We start from the raw sequence: 17,395 nt of genomic DNA, 5'->3' as shown, positions 1-17,395 counted from the left end.
ACTGTCTGTACTTTCTTCTAAGGAGACATTTCTATGATTTTGTTGGACACTAGAGAACCAGAATACTTTCTATAGTGTTTCATGCTTTAAGACCTTGCGGACATTAGACATTAGAGTTGCGGGGGGGAGCTTTTAAAAATCTCAGTGTCCTGATCCCGATCCCGTATCAATTAAATCATAACGTATGGAGCTAGGAGCTAGATATCAGCATTTTTCAAAGATTTCAGGTGATTCCAGTGTATAAAAAATTGGGGAGCCTATTAATTCCTTCTGAAATTAGATTAGTGGCAAGTCACTAAGGGAGCCTCCCTTGAGTTCCTGAATGTTGTTTTTTGGAACCCATCATTTAGGGATTTACGTGGCCTTCCAAGTTTAATGATTAAATGGGAGTGATATGACACTAATGTTTATGTGACTATAGAAGTTTCTGGGAGGGACGCCTGGGTGGCTCAGTTGGTTAAGCAGCTGCCTTCGGCTCAGGTCATGATCCCAGCGTCCTGGGATCGAGTCCCACATCAGGCTCCTTGCTTGTCAGGGAACCTGCTTCTCCCTCTGCCTCTGCCTGCCATTCTGTCTGCCTGTGCTCGCTCTCTCTCCCTCTCTCTCTCTGACAGATTAAAAAAAAAAAAAATCTAGAAGTTTCTGGGAACTGTTGGAGTATTTCGTTTCTATTCACTTATAGAAGCCTTATCACTGGCAGTTAGTTTTTGTGTGTGTTTGGGTGCGGACAATGGCAGTCTGCAACTTGTACTGAATCTCTTTTCTCAACTAGCCTAACCCAAAGAAAGGCTCTCTAACATGTTGGTGAATGTATTGCCTCCTTCAACTCTAGAGCCCAGTGTTTCTAGAAAATTAGAAAAGCAACCCTTTTCTAACTCGGGACCGTTTTGTGATGAGCACTGGGTGTTATATGCAACTCATGAATCATTGAACACTACATCAGAAACTAATGATGTGTAATGTGGTGGCCAATTGAACATTAAAGAAAAAAGGACCCATTTCTGATGAAATCTTCAGCGTGCAGTGGTCAAACACTCAAATGCCTATATGGAACAGATATTGCTCGTCAGTGAGAGGGGGCCAAGAAAGAACCGTTTTCATATTGAAAATCTCATATCCAAAAGCAGCAGCTATAGGGAAATTGTCTCATAGGCCCGGTATTCATAGATCTTATAATTTTTAAAGAGAAAACAGAGAATTGGAGGGTTTTTTTGTTTGTTTTTGTTTATGTTTTTGTTTTTGTTTTTAAGGATTTTATTTATTTATTTAAGAGAGATAGAGAGACAGAGTGAGAGAGCATGAGAGGGGAGGTCAGAGGGAGAAGCAGACTCCCCATGTAGCTGGGAGCCTGATGTGGGACTCGATCCCAGGACTTTGGGATCATGACTTGAGCTGAAGGCAGTCGCCCAACCAACTGAGCCACCCAGGCGCCCCAGAATTGCAGTTTTTGAGAGAACTTTTATGATTTAAAAAAAAACCTAACAACTAATTAAAAATTTTACAAACATTGGTTTTAGATGAATACTAAACAAATGATGTCTGTATGCCTAATTGGATCTACAGGAAACCACCCTGTTACCTTTAATTTATAGACCCTGGTGATGGAAGACTCCATGTTACCTTGCTGCTGTTTGTCTGCATTCTCTCTGATCTCAGTTGACATTTGGCCTAGTTTTTTCCACTGAGTCCCAAAGACTTAACTTTTGCCCAGTTGAAGAAAAAAATACATTCATTTATTGTATTTTAATGTCTCCAAAGTCTTTTACTAGTTCCTGTCATTTGATTCTCATGGCAATTGCAAGAGATAGTTTGACTGAATAATCAAGTGTAGATTGTCCTCTCTAGGTCACAGAGCAAGTTGTTATAGAGCTGCTGTGACACTCAAATACTTGTCTCCATCCTCTTTTACCACGTGTCTATATTGAGATTAATAATTTTAGCCCTTTATTCACCTTTGCTTTGATTCTGGGAAAAATTGAAGTCATCATGTGCCTTGTGCTGATTTTCTGATCATTTTGTAAATACGGTTTTAACTTAGTAAAAAATACAAAATTTTAACAGTGAAAAAAATAACATAGCACGACTAGAGAGTTGGGTCTATAAAAAGTGACATTTATCATCATTATTTTAAGGTTGAGCAGTTTCATATAATTGAATTCTTTAGGAAAGGAAACTTAAGCCCTAATACTTTTGATTTTAACCACGTGTTAGTTGAATTACTCTGACATAGTTTACATGACTTTCTTTAAAAAAAAAAAAACAGATTTTAAATAAATTTAGTATCTATGTAACCTGCCAAATATATGAGGCAGTTTGAATATAAGAGGATGTTCCTCTGTCCCACACAAAGATCCCCAGAATTTGATTTTTATAAAGTTCTTGGGATGTAGATGAAATAGTCAAATGAAATAATTAAATGTTTATTTATATTCAATTAATCCCATGCATGTTTGAAATATAGAAATATTACTTTATGTCATTTTCAAGTTTTATGAAATGATTTTATTCAATCTCTTAACCTTAATAAAACAGCTTTATTGAGTATAATTCATACATCATATGATTTACCCATTTTAGATAGACAGTTTAGTGGCTTATGTCCACAGAGTTGTACAACCATTACCACAATCAGTGTTATGTAGTTATCTATGTATGGAAACTCTACATTCAAGGTGGGGCTTGAACTCATAACCCAGAGATAAGAGTTGTGTGCTCTATTTACTGAGCTAGCCAGGGGTCCTACCACAGTCAATTTTAGAACTTTTTTTTTTCAAGATTTTATTTACTTATTAGAGTGAGAGAGCACAAGCAGTGAGATGGGGCAGAGGGAGAAGGAGAAGCAGGCTCCCCGCTGAGCAGAGAGCCCGACATGGGGCTCAATCCCAGGACCCTGAGATCATGACCTGAGCCGAAGGCAGAGGCTTAACCACCTGAGCCAAGCGCCCCTAGAATATCTTCATCAAGCTCTTAACTCACATGTTTGACTTCAATGTTTTTGTCATCATTAGAGCCACTTCAAGTAGTCACCCTATTACAGAGCAAAATCTTCCAAGTTTGAAAAAAAAAAATGTAGCATGTGTAAAATTTGTGTGTTCATGTCCGTTGAAATTTTGCCCCAATGGTAGGGACACTTGTGCTTTAATGCTCAGGGTCATGTTTCCTCCTGTAGTTTTTTGCTCCCCTCCCTATTTCTTATATTGCTTTTTAAAGGAGATCTGTTTTAGAGACTTACTGCTGTTTATTTTCTGTATTGGCAAGTGATTCTGTCAGGGAACCTCTGTGAAGAGCCAAGAGTTGTATTGATTTTCATCGTTTCAGGTTATATTTTCTTCCTAAAACATTACTTTGTGATCTGAAATACAGTAATTGAGAGAGCCTAATATGTAAGGCTTTTAAAAGTCTTAAATAGAAGGTGATTCCTTTCTTTCTGAGGGATAGCTAAACAAAACCAAATCTTGCTTTGTATTTATTCATGCATTTACAGCATTAAGAGCATCCTTGCTACAGAGTGCAATATTGTTTACTTAGGTTACTTATTTAGGTTTACCCAGGCATTTGTGGGGTTTGTCTTTTCTTTGATTTGTCTTATGTTTTGATTTTTTTTTCCCTCTAAAAAAAGTCACTTTTCAGTTTTTCTTTCCTTTAAAAAAAAAAAGGCCCATGAGAGAGAAAATTCAATTGCTAATTTATGGTAGCTACAGAAAAATTGACAACCGACTTTTTTTTAATTTAAAATTTTTATTTTCATCACTTACAGATGGCATTTTGCCTTCTGATTTTTTTCCCCTATAGGCTTTTATTTTATATTAGATGGCTAGTACAAAATTTTTCAGACATCAGAATATATTAGTCACCAAGGTCACATTTGGAATGAATAAACCTAAAGAAGGAAAGGGAGACGAGCAAGAAATGGTTTCTTAGCTATGTGGGGTAGGTTAAAATGGATGGATTTTTTTTTTTTTCTTGCTACATAAGGCAAAAACATAGATGATACTTTAGTTAACTTTCTAGGTATTTAAAAAAGTGATTCTTTTCTTTGTTCTCTGAACAGTTGGGGTATGTATGTGTGAGAAAATGGTGAATTTTCAAAGCCATTTTAGATGCTTGTATAGTATCTTAAGTTTAGCCAGTGGAATGGCTCAAGCTCTTTCTTTAAACAAACTTATGATCCAGACCATAGATTGGCAAACTCTTCCTCACTGTACACATCCAGATAGTATTTTCAGCTTTACAGACTGTACAGTCTCTGTCAGAGCCTCTCAGCTCTGCCGTTGCAGCCCAAAAGCAGCCATAGGGAAAATGTAAATGAATGGGTGTTCATTTGAGCTGTGTTCAGATAAAACTTTATGTGTGGACACTGGAATTTGAATTTCAAGATTTTTACATATCACACATTCTTATTTTCAGTTGTTGAAAATTGTAAAAACCATTCTTAGCCCATGAAAACAGGTGGTGGCCTGGATTTGCCTGTGGACTATAGTTTGCCACCCCATGGTGTAGACTACACAATTACAGGATTTCTCTTGCTATAACCAAATGCTGTCTTCTTTTCTGAGGACACAACATGTCAAGTATGAAATAAAAAATTTTACTCTCTAGAACATCATATGCTGAAATGACCAGTAATGAATATGCCATATTTATATTTTAAGGCACTAGTTTAAAAACTAAAGTTTTTCTGTTGTCTTTTAATGAAAATTGGCTCATCAGAGGGAGTCTGCTTCCTGAATATATTCCTTGCAATATGTGAATTCAGAGTTTTAACACTGGGATGTTTGGGAGCATCTAGCTAAGTGGGAAAAAAGCATCTGCTTATGACACTGTATTGTGCTACATATGAAGTGAGTTTTCATTTCAGTTACAGTTAAATAATACTAGTTTAACTATCTAAATTAAACTTTAATGTTGCTTTCTCATGGAAATTTTTATTAAAATAAGAACGTAAGTAAGAAATGAAAGAGGATCTTTAGGAAATAAATTGAGGGTTGCTGGGGGGGGGTGGTGTGTGGGCAGATGGGGTAACTGGCTGATGGGCATTAAGGAGGGCACATGATGTGTTGAGCATTGGGTGTGATTTGCAACTGACGAATCACCAAATTCTAGCCCTGAAACTAATAATATAATATATGTTAAAGAAATTGAATTTAAATAATTAAAAAAAAGAAATTTTAAATGCAAAAGTTAATTTCTCAACTTTAATATTATTAGAACAATTAATTTGATATTATTGTTATTATTATCATTATTATTGATTTCTTCTATGCAGAATGTTTTCCTAATACTTCACTCTATAAAATTCCAGTATATTGATTTTAATTAAACTAAAACTAATGGAAACATTAAACTAAAATAATGGAATTAAAATAAGGTATCTTTTAGAAAATTGAATACTACCTACTATTATCTTCTTTTACTTACATTTAGAATCTTTCATTTTTAAAAATTCATACTTTAGCAAGCATTTAATGACCACCTACTATGTGCTAGGATCATACTTTGCATATACGAATATTCACTCAAAATGGGAATTAGGTTGATATTACCAAACCCATGCTTTTAACAAGGTTAGAGTGTAGTTTAAATATAAGTGATGGAAGGTTTAAGAATTTTGTAAAAGTAAAGTTCCATTTCAACAACTATGAAATAGATACATTCTGTATAATAAAGCAGTTGTCTTGGTAGATGACTTTCATATAGTTCTTATAGATCTGATTAGAAGGGTTTATAATGGAAATAAATGACTTTTTATGTCTGTAAACTTAATGTTTTTAGCACAAAACTTAAATGTGTGCTCTTTAATTACAAGGTAAAAGAAATTGCTCCTTGGTGGTAAGGAAGAGTTTGGTAAAGAACTCCCTTATTTCCATTAAATAATAACTTTCTTGTAATCTTCTTTACTTCTGAAATCATTCTAATTCCTCCTAAACCTGTCTGAAACCCTTTTCCAACCCTCTCCCATAAACACTCCCAAATGAATTCACTGATATTAAAAAAACATAAAATGGTTAGGGGATGAGAATGCTATCTTTGTTTTTCTAATGAGTTTATGGGATTGATTTTTTTTAAAAAGTTTTTATTCATTTATTTGAGCAAGTAAGCGAGAGAGAGAGAAAGTGAGCACAAGCTGGAAGAGAGGCAGAGAGAGAGGGAGAAGCTAGATTCCCTGCTGGGCAGGGAGCCCAATGCAGGGCTTGATCCTGGGACCCTGAGATCATGATCTGAGCCCAAGGCAGATGCTCAACTGACTGAGCCATGCAGTTGTCTCATAGGATTGATTTTGACTTCTTAGTCAATGAAACTAGGATTCAGTATTATTTCTTCTTTAGAGTCTTTAATAAAATTTTGAGAAATTAATTTGTTTACATAAAATTCTATTTTCATGTAATAATTTGGTTGTACTTTTGGGTTTTGTTATCAAATTTTACTTATAGAAATTATGTCCATAACCCAAATACATTATTTTCTATCCCTCAGTTTAACATTAATGGTGTCTTAACTATTATAGTGTTTAAAATTAGGAATGTATAGAGTAAGACATGCATAGAATAGAGAAGCAATATTTATGGCAAACTCTTCTACAGTGAAGATGTAGAAGAAGAAAAATCTCTTGGACACATATATCGAAGACTTCCTGTAAAAATCTAAACTGTTGTTGCTAAATTTCAACATTACTCATTTGCCTAATTTCCTTCTCTAGAACGGGAGTTCTGGGAATTATGTAACAAATGTAATTTGATGAGACCAAAGCGTTCCCATCACTGTAGCCGCTGTGGCCACTGTGTTAGGAGAATGGATCATCACTGTCCATGGTAAGAAATCTATGATTTACTTTTAGAAAAAGAAATAGTAAAAAAGAAATCTTAGTACTTAGCAGATTTAAATAAAAGTTATGTTAAAGTCATGCAGTTAAAAAAAAAATCCTTCAGTAAGGATAAGTTTATTCTATCAGGTTCTATGAACTGCCAAAGTCATTTTTGCACAGAGATCCTGTCTTTTCTAACAAAGAGGCATTGGAGCAGAAAACTGACATTCAGATGCACCTATATGTACAAGAGACCTAAGATGGTTGTATTCAATGAGGCAATGTATGTAAACCATTGTAGTGAGTATCTGACACATAAAAAGCAAATAATAGCTGTTATTGTCTCTAACTGTAATAAACCATATACATTGCATGGTTTGTATTTCCCTTTCCAGTTGTTTAAATAAAGAATAACACATCTCAGATACCCTGATAACCTCATCTTTACCCCTGTAAGCTTTTTTCAATATTGTGTATTGGACGCAGGTATTAAGGTTACATGTGAGCTCGATCTGTGTCCGTGGTAGTTAAATGATTCCACTGAACCGACATTTTTGGTCAATAGGGGGCTCTCTTGTAATATTTTTAAAAACAGTTCAGTTGAGAAAAAGAATGTTGAAAACAAATGCTGTGAGAATTCTGCATTGTATCTCATTTCAAAGCTGTCACAAAAATCTGTGAACAAGATATTGTATTTAATTCTGTTTTCCTAGCATGGGATCTCTGTATAAATATTTAAACTAGTATAGTGTAGCACTTTGTAAATATATCTAAATACATATATATTTATGTTTGTACACACATACAGGCACATATACAAAGTAAACTGCACAATGGGCTTCTTAAATTTATCACTGCATTTATCTATAGTTGACTCCTTGATGGAGTTTAGCTTTCTCAAATGATGCTGACCAATTTAGAGTTTCCCATGTTTTTGATGACTTCACTCTGCTAGCACAAGTTAATGTTTGCAAGCTTTTCGTGAAAATTTGATTTTTACCGTAAACTGATTATTTAAACAGAAGGTAATTTCCTGAGATTAGGAAAAATAAAAGCATTTTAGATAAAAGCATTTTGTTATTATATAAAAGAAGTTTCAAATTGTTTAAGTCCATCAATGGGATAGTATAGTGTATAATATATAGCTGATGTTTAAGAAATGTGCCTTGAATTTAAACAAATTCTCAAGTGACTTCCTAAACCTCAGTGATCTGTTTACAATTACAATAGTAATACATTAAAAAACAAAAGGCTAGGTAAAACATGTATTATTAGGCAAGTAGTAACCACACTGAAAAACTCAATTGTGTAACCTTTTTTAGAGCAATGTTTCTGATTAAGAATATAATAAATGTTCATGTTATGGTTGGATATTGATACTTCCTTTTAAAAGAATGCTAGAGTTTAAGCTTAAAAAATAATCAACCAAGAGATGTTTTGGTCCTGTAGAGATTAGCGACATCCTTTCTTTATTTTTAAGGAATAGAGCTTAACTTGGTGACAGAAAAATGTGCTGTTAATCTAAATTCCAAGATTCGGGTGAGCTCTCTGTTTGTCCACCTGTTCCGTGGGTTTTCAACTTCTCAGAGTACTTGTGGGAAGAAAAGTGGAAGTAGAAGGAGTTGGAGGTAGGGAAGGAGGGTAGATCAGAGGCCTTGAATAGATTCAAGGGACTTTGGTGATTGAATTCCTTAATAGGGCATTGCCAAGGTAGTCACAGGGTAAGGAAAATGGACAGTGTGAAATGAAAGCAGGGAAAAAATTTTTATATTTTCAGAAACTGCATTTCTTCACTGCCTAACAGCTTTAGATTGGAAGGTCAGTTCTCAGTTCACCTGGAGCTTTTCTCTCTTTCTGGCCCCTTGAATAGCTTGCTACCAAGAGAACTCTTACGTATAGACTGAGTATCTTCATGTTGCTCAGAGCTCTCTGGTTAAGAATGCCATCATTAAAGCAGGTGGGGTCAAGGAGGATGGGACGAGGAGAAGTGTTTGAAGTCACAGCTGTTGGAGAGTATGTTTAAGGGCACACATGAACGTACTTCTGTGAAGACCCCCCCCCTTGCAAGTCACCATACACAGGAACTTTCCTGGTTTACAAAGCATGAGCTCTTAAGTTTAGGAAATGCCTCTTTGGGTTTTGGATTTAGTTCTATATCTGAGTTAAAAAAATATTTTAATGATACACTTTTGAAATAACAGTTTGTTAGCAGTGAACCAGTTATATCTTTTTCCCCCCAAACAATAGCAGTATAATGCTATAATGAAATGAAAACATTTGAGCAAGGTAAGTTATTGTTTTGAACTAGGGTTTTCTGTGGGAATTGTAAAATATTCTGAAAATTTGGAATGGTGCAGTTTTCAACCTGCATTAGACGAAAATTTTAGGATTATCACATTAATTATTTTTCCTAGCTGTGATTCCCTGTTGTCATGGTGGAAGTGTAGCCCTAAGAATTTGTAAATACTTGTGGGTATATACATTTATTTTTAGCGACAAAGGGCAGAATTGAAAAGTAAGAAGGGGATGCTTAGCAGGAAGGTCAGAGTGGCAGGTTTCAGTCCTCTGACTTTGAATCATTCAAATTGCTCTCCGCAGCTGGGATGCTGTAATGGGAGAGCAATATACAGAAGAAGGTTCTTGTTCTCTTGGCTACTTTCGCTTCCTCTGGCAAATGTCTTCACTCTTTTGTTCCTGTTTCCATACCAATGAAACGAGGAGACTGCCATCTGCTCTTCCTGCCACACCGGGTGGTTGTGAGTTGAAGGCAGCCGTATCCATGGACTTCCTTTGTAAAGTAGAGAGTGCTTTGCAAATGCGAGGTGGCATACTTAGAGTCTGTCTGTTGCTGTGTACTGTTTGCTTGTAGGTTTCAGTGGCATTAGTGGATCTCCATAAAGTCAAGCCTATATAAAATTGTTTGTGTTTATTTTCAGTTTTTACTGGTCCTGAGGTAAACATCTTATTAAAGTTTAAAATATTATTTCTGTTTTCCTTTTTTCTTCAGGATTAACAATTGTGTTGGTGAAGATAATCATTGGCTTTTTCTGCAGTTGTGTTTCTACACGGAACTTCTTACTTCCTACGCTCTGATGTTTTCTTTCTGCCACTATTATTACTTTCTTCCAGTAAAAAAGCGTAACTTGGTAAGAAATGTTTATATCCACTAATGTTAGAACGACTGTGGCATACAGTTATTAACATGGGGTTCCTTTAAGTGCAGAAGATTGAAAACAAAAAGCAACAAAAATAAACTCCAAACTTGTTGAATTTTAAAATATATTGGGATTGAGAAAGTAGGCCCTAATCTGCCATTCCCTTTTAACCAGATCCATTTATGATTATTTATTAGGGTTGAGTGACTTTCTTGAAAAAGCAACACATTAGATCTTTCAGTATATATGTTTGGGTTTAAAAATACCTACAACAGGGACGCCTGGGTGGCTCAGTTGGTTGGACGACTGCCTTCGGCTCAGGTCATGATCCCGGAATCCCGGGATTGAGTCCCACATCAGGCTCCCAGCTCCATGGGGAGTCTGCTTCTCCCTCTGACCTTCTCCTAGCTCATGCTCTCTCTCACTGTCTCTCTCTCAAATAAATAAATAAAATCTTTAAAAAAAAAATACCTACAACAATGAGAGAGTAAGTGAAAAATGTTAATTTCTTGATTCCTTTCAGGTATAAAGATAGACTTTAATTTTTTAAAGGCACTCAAAGGAATGTTAAATTTTTGAGAAAAAAGGACTTTCCCCCTCTGACTTTTAATAATAACAAAAAGAAGAATTTGCAAGATCCTTTAAAAAGTTATTGTTATATATACACCATTGGAAACAGTGCTCTTCCCATGTTGTACAGGAATAACAACAGGTCTTAGTAAGGCTTGTCCCAGATTGGTGATGTTGGAGGTGGTGATGGGAGTAAGAGCAGCAGCAAGTTTTGAGTACTTGACTACGTACGTACGTATCAACACCATGCTGTAGGCTTGCCGCTTCCATTCACTTTAATGCCCACAACAACCACGTGAGGTGGGGTATGCTTTTCCCCCATTTTTATAGATGAGCAAACAGATTAATAGAGGTTCAGTAGGTAGTCACTGAAGGCACAAAGCTAGTAAGTAATTATTCAACTGGTTTTAGTGGTAGAGCTGGGATTTGAATTTGTTCATATGTTTTTGAATCTTCTGTGTTTTGTGTGTGCAGTTGTTGTTCAGCCTGATCTTGTGTATTATTTGGACTTAGATTGTGTTTTTGAAATGCACTGCGTGTGTGTGTATATGTGTGTGTGTAAGTCAGAGAAAGGCAGACAGGCAGAACAGAAAGCCAGCGTGCACAAGGGTGCACAAGTGTGTGCGAGGAAGGAAGGTAGGGTAGACAAGGGGAATATTTCTTTCCTATTTATACAATTTTATACCGTTTAAATCTTAAAAATAACAATCTCAGTGATGGCACATATGATTAAATTTTGGAATAAGGGAGTGAAGGGCCTTTCCAAAAAATAAGGTCTTTGAGTTCTGTGTCTTTAGGTCACTTTTGTATATAAGATCATTAAAAAAAAAAAAAAAGATTTATTTATATATTTTAGAGAGATAGGGAATATGTGAGGGGGAGGGGCAGAGAGAGAGGGTGAGAGAGTCCCAATCAGATGCCTTGCTGAGTACAGAGCCTGATGCAAGGTTTGATCTCACAACCTGGAGATCATGACCTGAACTGAAAGTAAGAGTCGGATGCTTAACTGACTGCTCCTTCCAGGCACTCCCATCTATGATCATTTTGTTTAATTAAAAGAGGATATTTGGGGGCGCCTGGGTGGCTCAGTGGGTTAAGCCGCTGCCTTCGGCTCAGGTCATGATCTCAGGGTCCTGGGATCGAGTCCCACATCGGGCTCTCTGCTCGGCAAGAAGCCTGCTTCCCTCTCTCTCTCTCTCTCTCTCTCTGCCTTCCTCTCCGTCTACTTGTGATCTCTCTCTGTCAAATAAATAAATAAAATCTTAAAAAAAAAAAATAAAGAGGATATTTGTTCTTGTTGCTTGGCTGTGTATATTAGTGGAGCCTTGTGGTGATTATGCTTATTAAATATAGATTGAGCAATTAAAATTAGATACTAATAACTGAAAAAAGTTCAAAGGGAGAACTTTAAATACAGATGTTTGACATTTTCACACTGATAAGTTAGTGCATGCAAGTAATATAGTTTTAGAAGTGTTTCATCTTATTTATAGATTAATTTCTGATATAATTGACATTATAGTTAGAATATGTAAAAGACTAAACGTATTCCTCCAAGAGTAACCTGTTTCAAATAATGGAGCCTAATAAGAAAAGCATTAAAATAACATTGCCCAGTAAGATGAAAGTCATAATTTTTTAAGGAGAGAGAGATACAATACAATTTGGTGATGTTAATAAAAACTTAATAGAGGTTCTCTAGGAGGAGATGCATTGTAGTATAGTGGAGGGATTGACAATTTGACTCTCTGTTTTTATTAATAAAGTTTTACTGAAACACAGCTACTTTTGTTTCCATATTGTTTATAGTTGCTTTTGGACTACAACAGCACAGTTAAGTAGCTGTGACAGGGTCATATGGTCTGAAAAACCTAAAATATTAACTCTCTGGCTGTTTTTGAGTTTGCCAACCCTGGTAGTAGAATGATCTTGGCTTTGTTAAACAGACACACCTAGGATCAAAGCCTGGCTTTTGTTATTATACGTATAATCTTTGACACCATGTTTAACCATTCTGAATTACAATGTTCTCTTTTGGAAAAGGTGACTAATAAGAGATTAAATGAGGTAACACATGTAAAAGTATCTTATATATAATAGGTGTTCAGTTTATGTTATGTTTGACTTTTATAAAAGCTCTCGGAAGGAGGAAACAGTTTTCCGTTGGCCTATTGATTTTTTAAAAGATTTATTTATCTATTTGAGAGAGAGAGAGTGAAGGGGGGAGGAGCAGACTCCCTGCTGAATGCAGAGCCTGACATGGGGCTCAGTCTCAGGACCCCGTCATGACTTGAGCCGAAACCAAGAGTCAGGTGCCCAACCAAATGAATCACCGAGGAGCCCCTGGCCTATTAATTTTTATGAAAATTTTACAGACCGTTTGATAGTATTGTTGGGAGACTGATGACAGACTAAAGAAATTTCTGTACCCAAAAATACATATTTTCTGAAGGATTAGCATATTTGAACTTACAAACCGATTTCCCTTTCCAAATGAAAGGTAGAAACTTTGAAAAAATTCTACCAGTTAGAGGAATAATTACTGTTTTTTGCCTGGATAGCATAGTTGGTTAAGTTTCTGCCTTCGTCTCAGGTCATGATTTCAGGGGTCCTGAAATAACAGATACACAACTAATATTTTTATATTGATTTATTATCCTGCAGCTTTACTGAATTAATTCACTAGTTCTAACAGATTTTGGTGGAGTCTTTAGGTTTTCTGTATATATCATGTTATCTGCAAAGAAGGGCAGTTTTACTTCTTTTCTAATTTGGATACTTTCTATTTTTTTTCTTGCCTTATTGCTATGACTAGCAGTACTAAGTTGAATAAAAGTGGTGAAAATGGCCTTTCTTGTCTTGTTCCTGGTCCTGCAGGAAAAGCTTTCAACTTTTTGTTGTTGAGTATGATGTTTCTCTGGGCTTGTCATATATGGCCTTTATTATGTAGAGATATATTCCTTCTTCACCTAATTTAAGACTTTTTATCATGAGTGGATGTTGAATTTTGTAGAATGCTTTTTCTGCATCTATTGAGATGATTTTGATTCTTTTTTCCCCCCATTTCATTAATGTGTATCATGTTGGTTGTTTTGCAGATGTTGAACCATTCTTGTATCCCTGGAATAAATCCTTCTTGGTCATGGTGTATGATTTTTTTTAACATTTTATTGAATTCAGTTTACTAATATTTTGTGGAGGATTTTTACATCTCCTTTCATCAGGGATTTTGTCCTGTGATTTTCTTTTCTTCAAATGTTGTCTGATTTTGATAACTGTTTAATGCAGGTCTTGTAAAATGATTTTGAAAGGATTCCTCCTTCAATTTTTTTAATAGTTTGAGAATGACTTATGTTAATTTGCTAAAGTTTTGTCTGTTTATCTTTTCAAAGAATCTGCTTTTAGTTTCCTTAATCTTTTCTGTTTTCTTTTTAGTCCCTATTTCATTTACTTTTGTTCTTATCTTTGTTATTTCTTTCCTTCTACTAACTTTTGGCTTTGTTCTTCCTGTGTGTGTGTGTGTGTGTGTGTGTCTGTCTGTCTGTCTCCACCCTAGTTCCTTGAGGTATAAAGTTAGGTACTTTGAGACCTCTCTTTTTTCCTCAGGTAGGTATTTGCTGCTGTGAACCTCTCTCAGAATTGCTTTTGGTGCATCTCCTAAATTGTTGTGTGTTTAGTTTCTACTTTCATTTGCCTCAAAATATTTTTTGATTTGTTTTGATTTCTTCTCTGACCCATTTGTTGTTCAGTAATATGTTGTTTAATCTCCACATATTTGTGAATTTTGAATTTTCCAGTTTTTTCTTATAATTGATTTCTAGTTTCCTACCATTCTTAGAAAAGCTGTTTGATACAATTTCAGTCATCTTAAATTTATTAATAAGACTTGTTTTGTGGCCTAAACATATGATCTCTCCTGGAGAGTATTTTATGTATGTTTGAGAAGAGTGTGTATTCTCCTGCTGTTGTATAAGAGGGTCTATAAATGTCTGTCTGATCAAATGTGTAGTTTAAATCCAATGTTTCCTTGTTAATTTTCTATCTAGATGATCTATCCATTGTTGAAACTCAAGTATTAAAGCCCCTGCCATTATTGTTTTGCTCTCTATTTCTCCCTTCAGGTCTGTTAATACTTGCTTTATGTATTTAGGTGGCCCTATATTGTTTGCATAAATATTTATGAATATTAATCTTCTTATTGGACCAATCCCTTTATCATTATGTTGACCTTCCTTGTTTCTTATTATAGTCTTTGACTTTAGTCCATTTTGATTGGTATAAAAGTATAGCTGCTTCTGATTGCTTTTGGTTTCCATTTACATGGAATATCTGTTTCCATCTTTCACTTGCAGTCTGTGTGTCCTTAAAGCCAAAGTGAATCTCTCATAGACACCATATTGTCGAGGGTTTTTTCTTTAATCCATTCAGCCATTCTTTGTTTTTGATTGGAGAATTTAGTCCATTTACATTTAAAGTAATTATTGATAGGCATGCACTTAATATTGCTTTTTTGTTAATTGTTTTCTAGCTATTTTATAATTTTTTGTTCTTCTCTTGCTCTCTTCCTTTGTGATTTGATGATTTTTCTATAGTTCTGTTGTGTAGGAATTGCTCATCTAGTTTCTGGATTTCTTTCAAAGAGAATTGTTCCATATGTAGCAGTAGATTCAGTGTGTCCATGAAAAGAGTTGAGGAGCTTGTATGTCACCACCTTGGACTGCAATTCCTTTTCTTTCTTTCTTTCTTCTTCTTCTTTTTTTTTTTTTTTTTTTTTTTTTTTTTGGTCTTTGTAGTTTAGCAGTTATTCTGTGATGTGCTTCATTGTCTTCTTCGCATTTTTCTCCTATGAGAGAGTTTATATAATTTCTTGAATCTCTGGCTTGATAACATCCTTAAGTTACAAACATATCTTGGCCTATGTTACTTCAAATACTGCTTCTGCCAAACTTTTCTTTTGCATTTCTGATATTCTGATTTTATGTACGTGAGATCTCACTGTACTGCATACCTTTCGGTCTTTTCTGTATTTTCTTTTTTTTCCTCCTTCAGAGTGGGCATTTTCTACTGACCGTTATTCTGACTTACTGATCACCTTTTCTGCACTGTCTAATCTGTCAAACCATTCTACTGAGTTACTAAATCAGTTTTATTTTTCACATTCAAAATTTTCATTGATAACTTTTTCATAGGTAACTCCTTTAGTGTAATTTTCCATTTGTCATCTATACTTTTGAACATTTTAATTAAAGTTATTTTAATGTCTGTGTCAGTTTCAGTATTGAGATCTACTTATGGGTCTGTTTCTGTTAGCTTTTTTTTCTGTCTTAGTTTGCAGATATTCAGTCCTTTCTTCTGACATGTGACATTTTTTTTGGATAGGCAATAAAGAGAAGGCTCATCTTGATCCAACTGAGGGTTTATATGACAAATATTTCTAAGGTTACATAACAGAACATTGATCTTAATACAGCAGTTCCTTTGAACATGACATTTATTACATTTATTGAAGTTTTCTAACAATTTATGATTACAGGACTTTGTCTTGGTGAAGGACTACTTTCAGTTTTCCTTCTCTCTTATGACGTAACCCTTCATGAGACTCAACTGAACAATTTAGGTGTTTACTGTGGATCATGCCTTTTCCTTGTTCTTTTCCCAACTCTGTGAGGTTACAGACAGCTCCGAGCCTCTGCTTATGCTTGACCTTTCATACTGGGGATGAATTGGCAAGTCCCTTATGGTAAAAAGCAATGCAGAATGTAGGACTCACCTTAATGTGTTTCTGTACTCTTGGATCTTGGCCCTGTAAGCCTTGGCTGGTTTGGCTACTTCCCAGTGTCTTCATTCAGTTGTTTATTTATTAATTAATTGGGTTTTATGTGGCTTTTCGTAGTGTTCTTATTGAGGTGAGTCTCATAAAACTGTTTCCCTCACAGATGATGTTGGCAGTAGCATTTTGTTTAAAAAATTATTTCCCAAGAGATTCTTTCCTTTTCTTTCTTTCTTTCTTTCTTTCTTTCTTTTTTTTTTTTTTTTTAAAGATTTACTTATTTGAAAGAGAGCGCACAGGAGAAGGAGTAGAGGGAAAGAATATCCAAACAGACTCCTGCTGAGCTCAGGCTCCATTCTGGGCTCGATCTGAGGAGCCATGAGATCAGGACCTGAGTTGAAACCAAAAAAGTCTGGTGCTTAACTGACTGAGCCACACAGATGCCCCACTTCCCAAGTGATTCTAATCCGTTTTGCTTAACTCTGCAACTCCAGGAGGCAACAGTCATGTCATAGTCTATATAAAAGGTATCCTGTGGAGTTGTATGGAAAGTGAGCTCTAGCCATAGGATTTGAGAACTGTTATGCTATAGGGAATGAGGCCTGGGGTGCACTTTTAGTACAGTAGAGATTAACCAGATAAGGAGATGAAGGAAGTCACTGTTGGTGAAGAGTAGAACTAAAGGCCAGAGGCAATAATTGAAATAATTGCTTTTAAGGTCAAATCTGTTCTAAAATACTGATATACTGTGTAGTAAATATTTCTGAGGTGAAATAATAGAACCTTGTTCTTACTGTATTAGTTCTCTTAATGATGACATTTATTGTATTTTTTAATGATAAGGTAGAAAAATACTACAAGTAATTTCAGTACAGAAGTCACCATTATTACCATTGACATTAAAAAAAAAATATTTGGGGGATGCCTGGGTGGCTCACTGGGTTAAAGCCTTTGCCTTCAGCTCAGGTCATGATCCCAGGGTCCTGGGATTGAGCCCCACATCGCATCGGGCTCTCTGCTCAGCAGAGAGCCTGCCTCCCCCTTTTTCAGTGCCTGCTTCTCTGCCTACTTGTGATTTCTGTCTGTCAAATAAATAAA

At 35.5% G+C, this 17,395-nt stretch overlaps 1 protein-coding gene across 3 annotated transcripts in view; it reads left to right on the top strand.

Annotated features, from left to right (window-relative positions):
* ZDHHC21 (zinc finger DHHC-type palmitoyltransferase 21) overlaps positions 1–17,395 on the top strand; it is a 59,717-nt gene that overhangs the window by 16,362 nt on the left and 25,960 nt on the right. For all 3 annotated transcript variants that reach the window (XM_047700015.1, XM_047700016.1, XM_047700017.1), the window contains 2 exons: positions 6,698–6,809; positions 9,810–9,948. In XM_047700015.1, coding sequence (XP_047555971.1) covers positions 6,698–6,809; positions 9,810–9,948 — 251 coding nt within the window. The remainder of the gene's footprint in view (positions 1–6,697; positions 6,810–9,809; positions 9,949–17,395) is intronic.

The sequence above is a fragment of the Lutra lutra genome, chromosome 13 (assembly GCF_902655055.1).
Source record: "Lutra lutra chromosome 13, mLutLut1.2, whole genome shotgun sequence".
Classification (NCBI taxonomy): Eukaryota; Metazoa; Chordata; class Mammalia; order Carnivora; family Mustelidae; genus Lutra; species Lutra lutra.
Note: the sequence above shows the minus strand (reverse complement) of the source record. Positions and strands in the feature narration are given on the sequence as shown.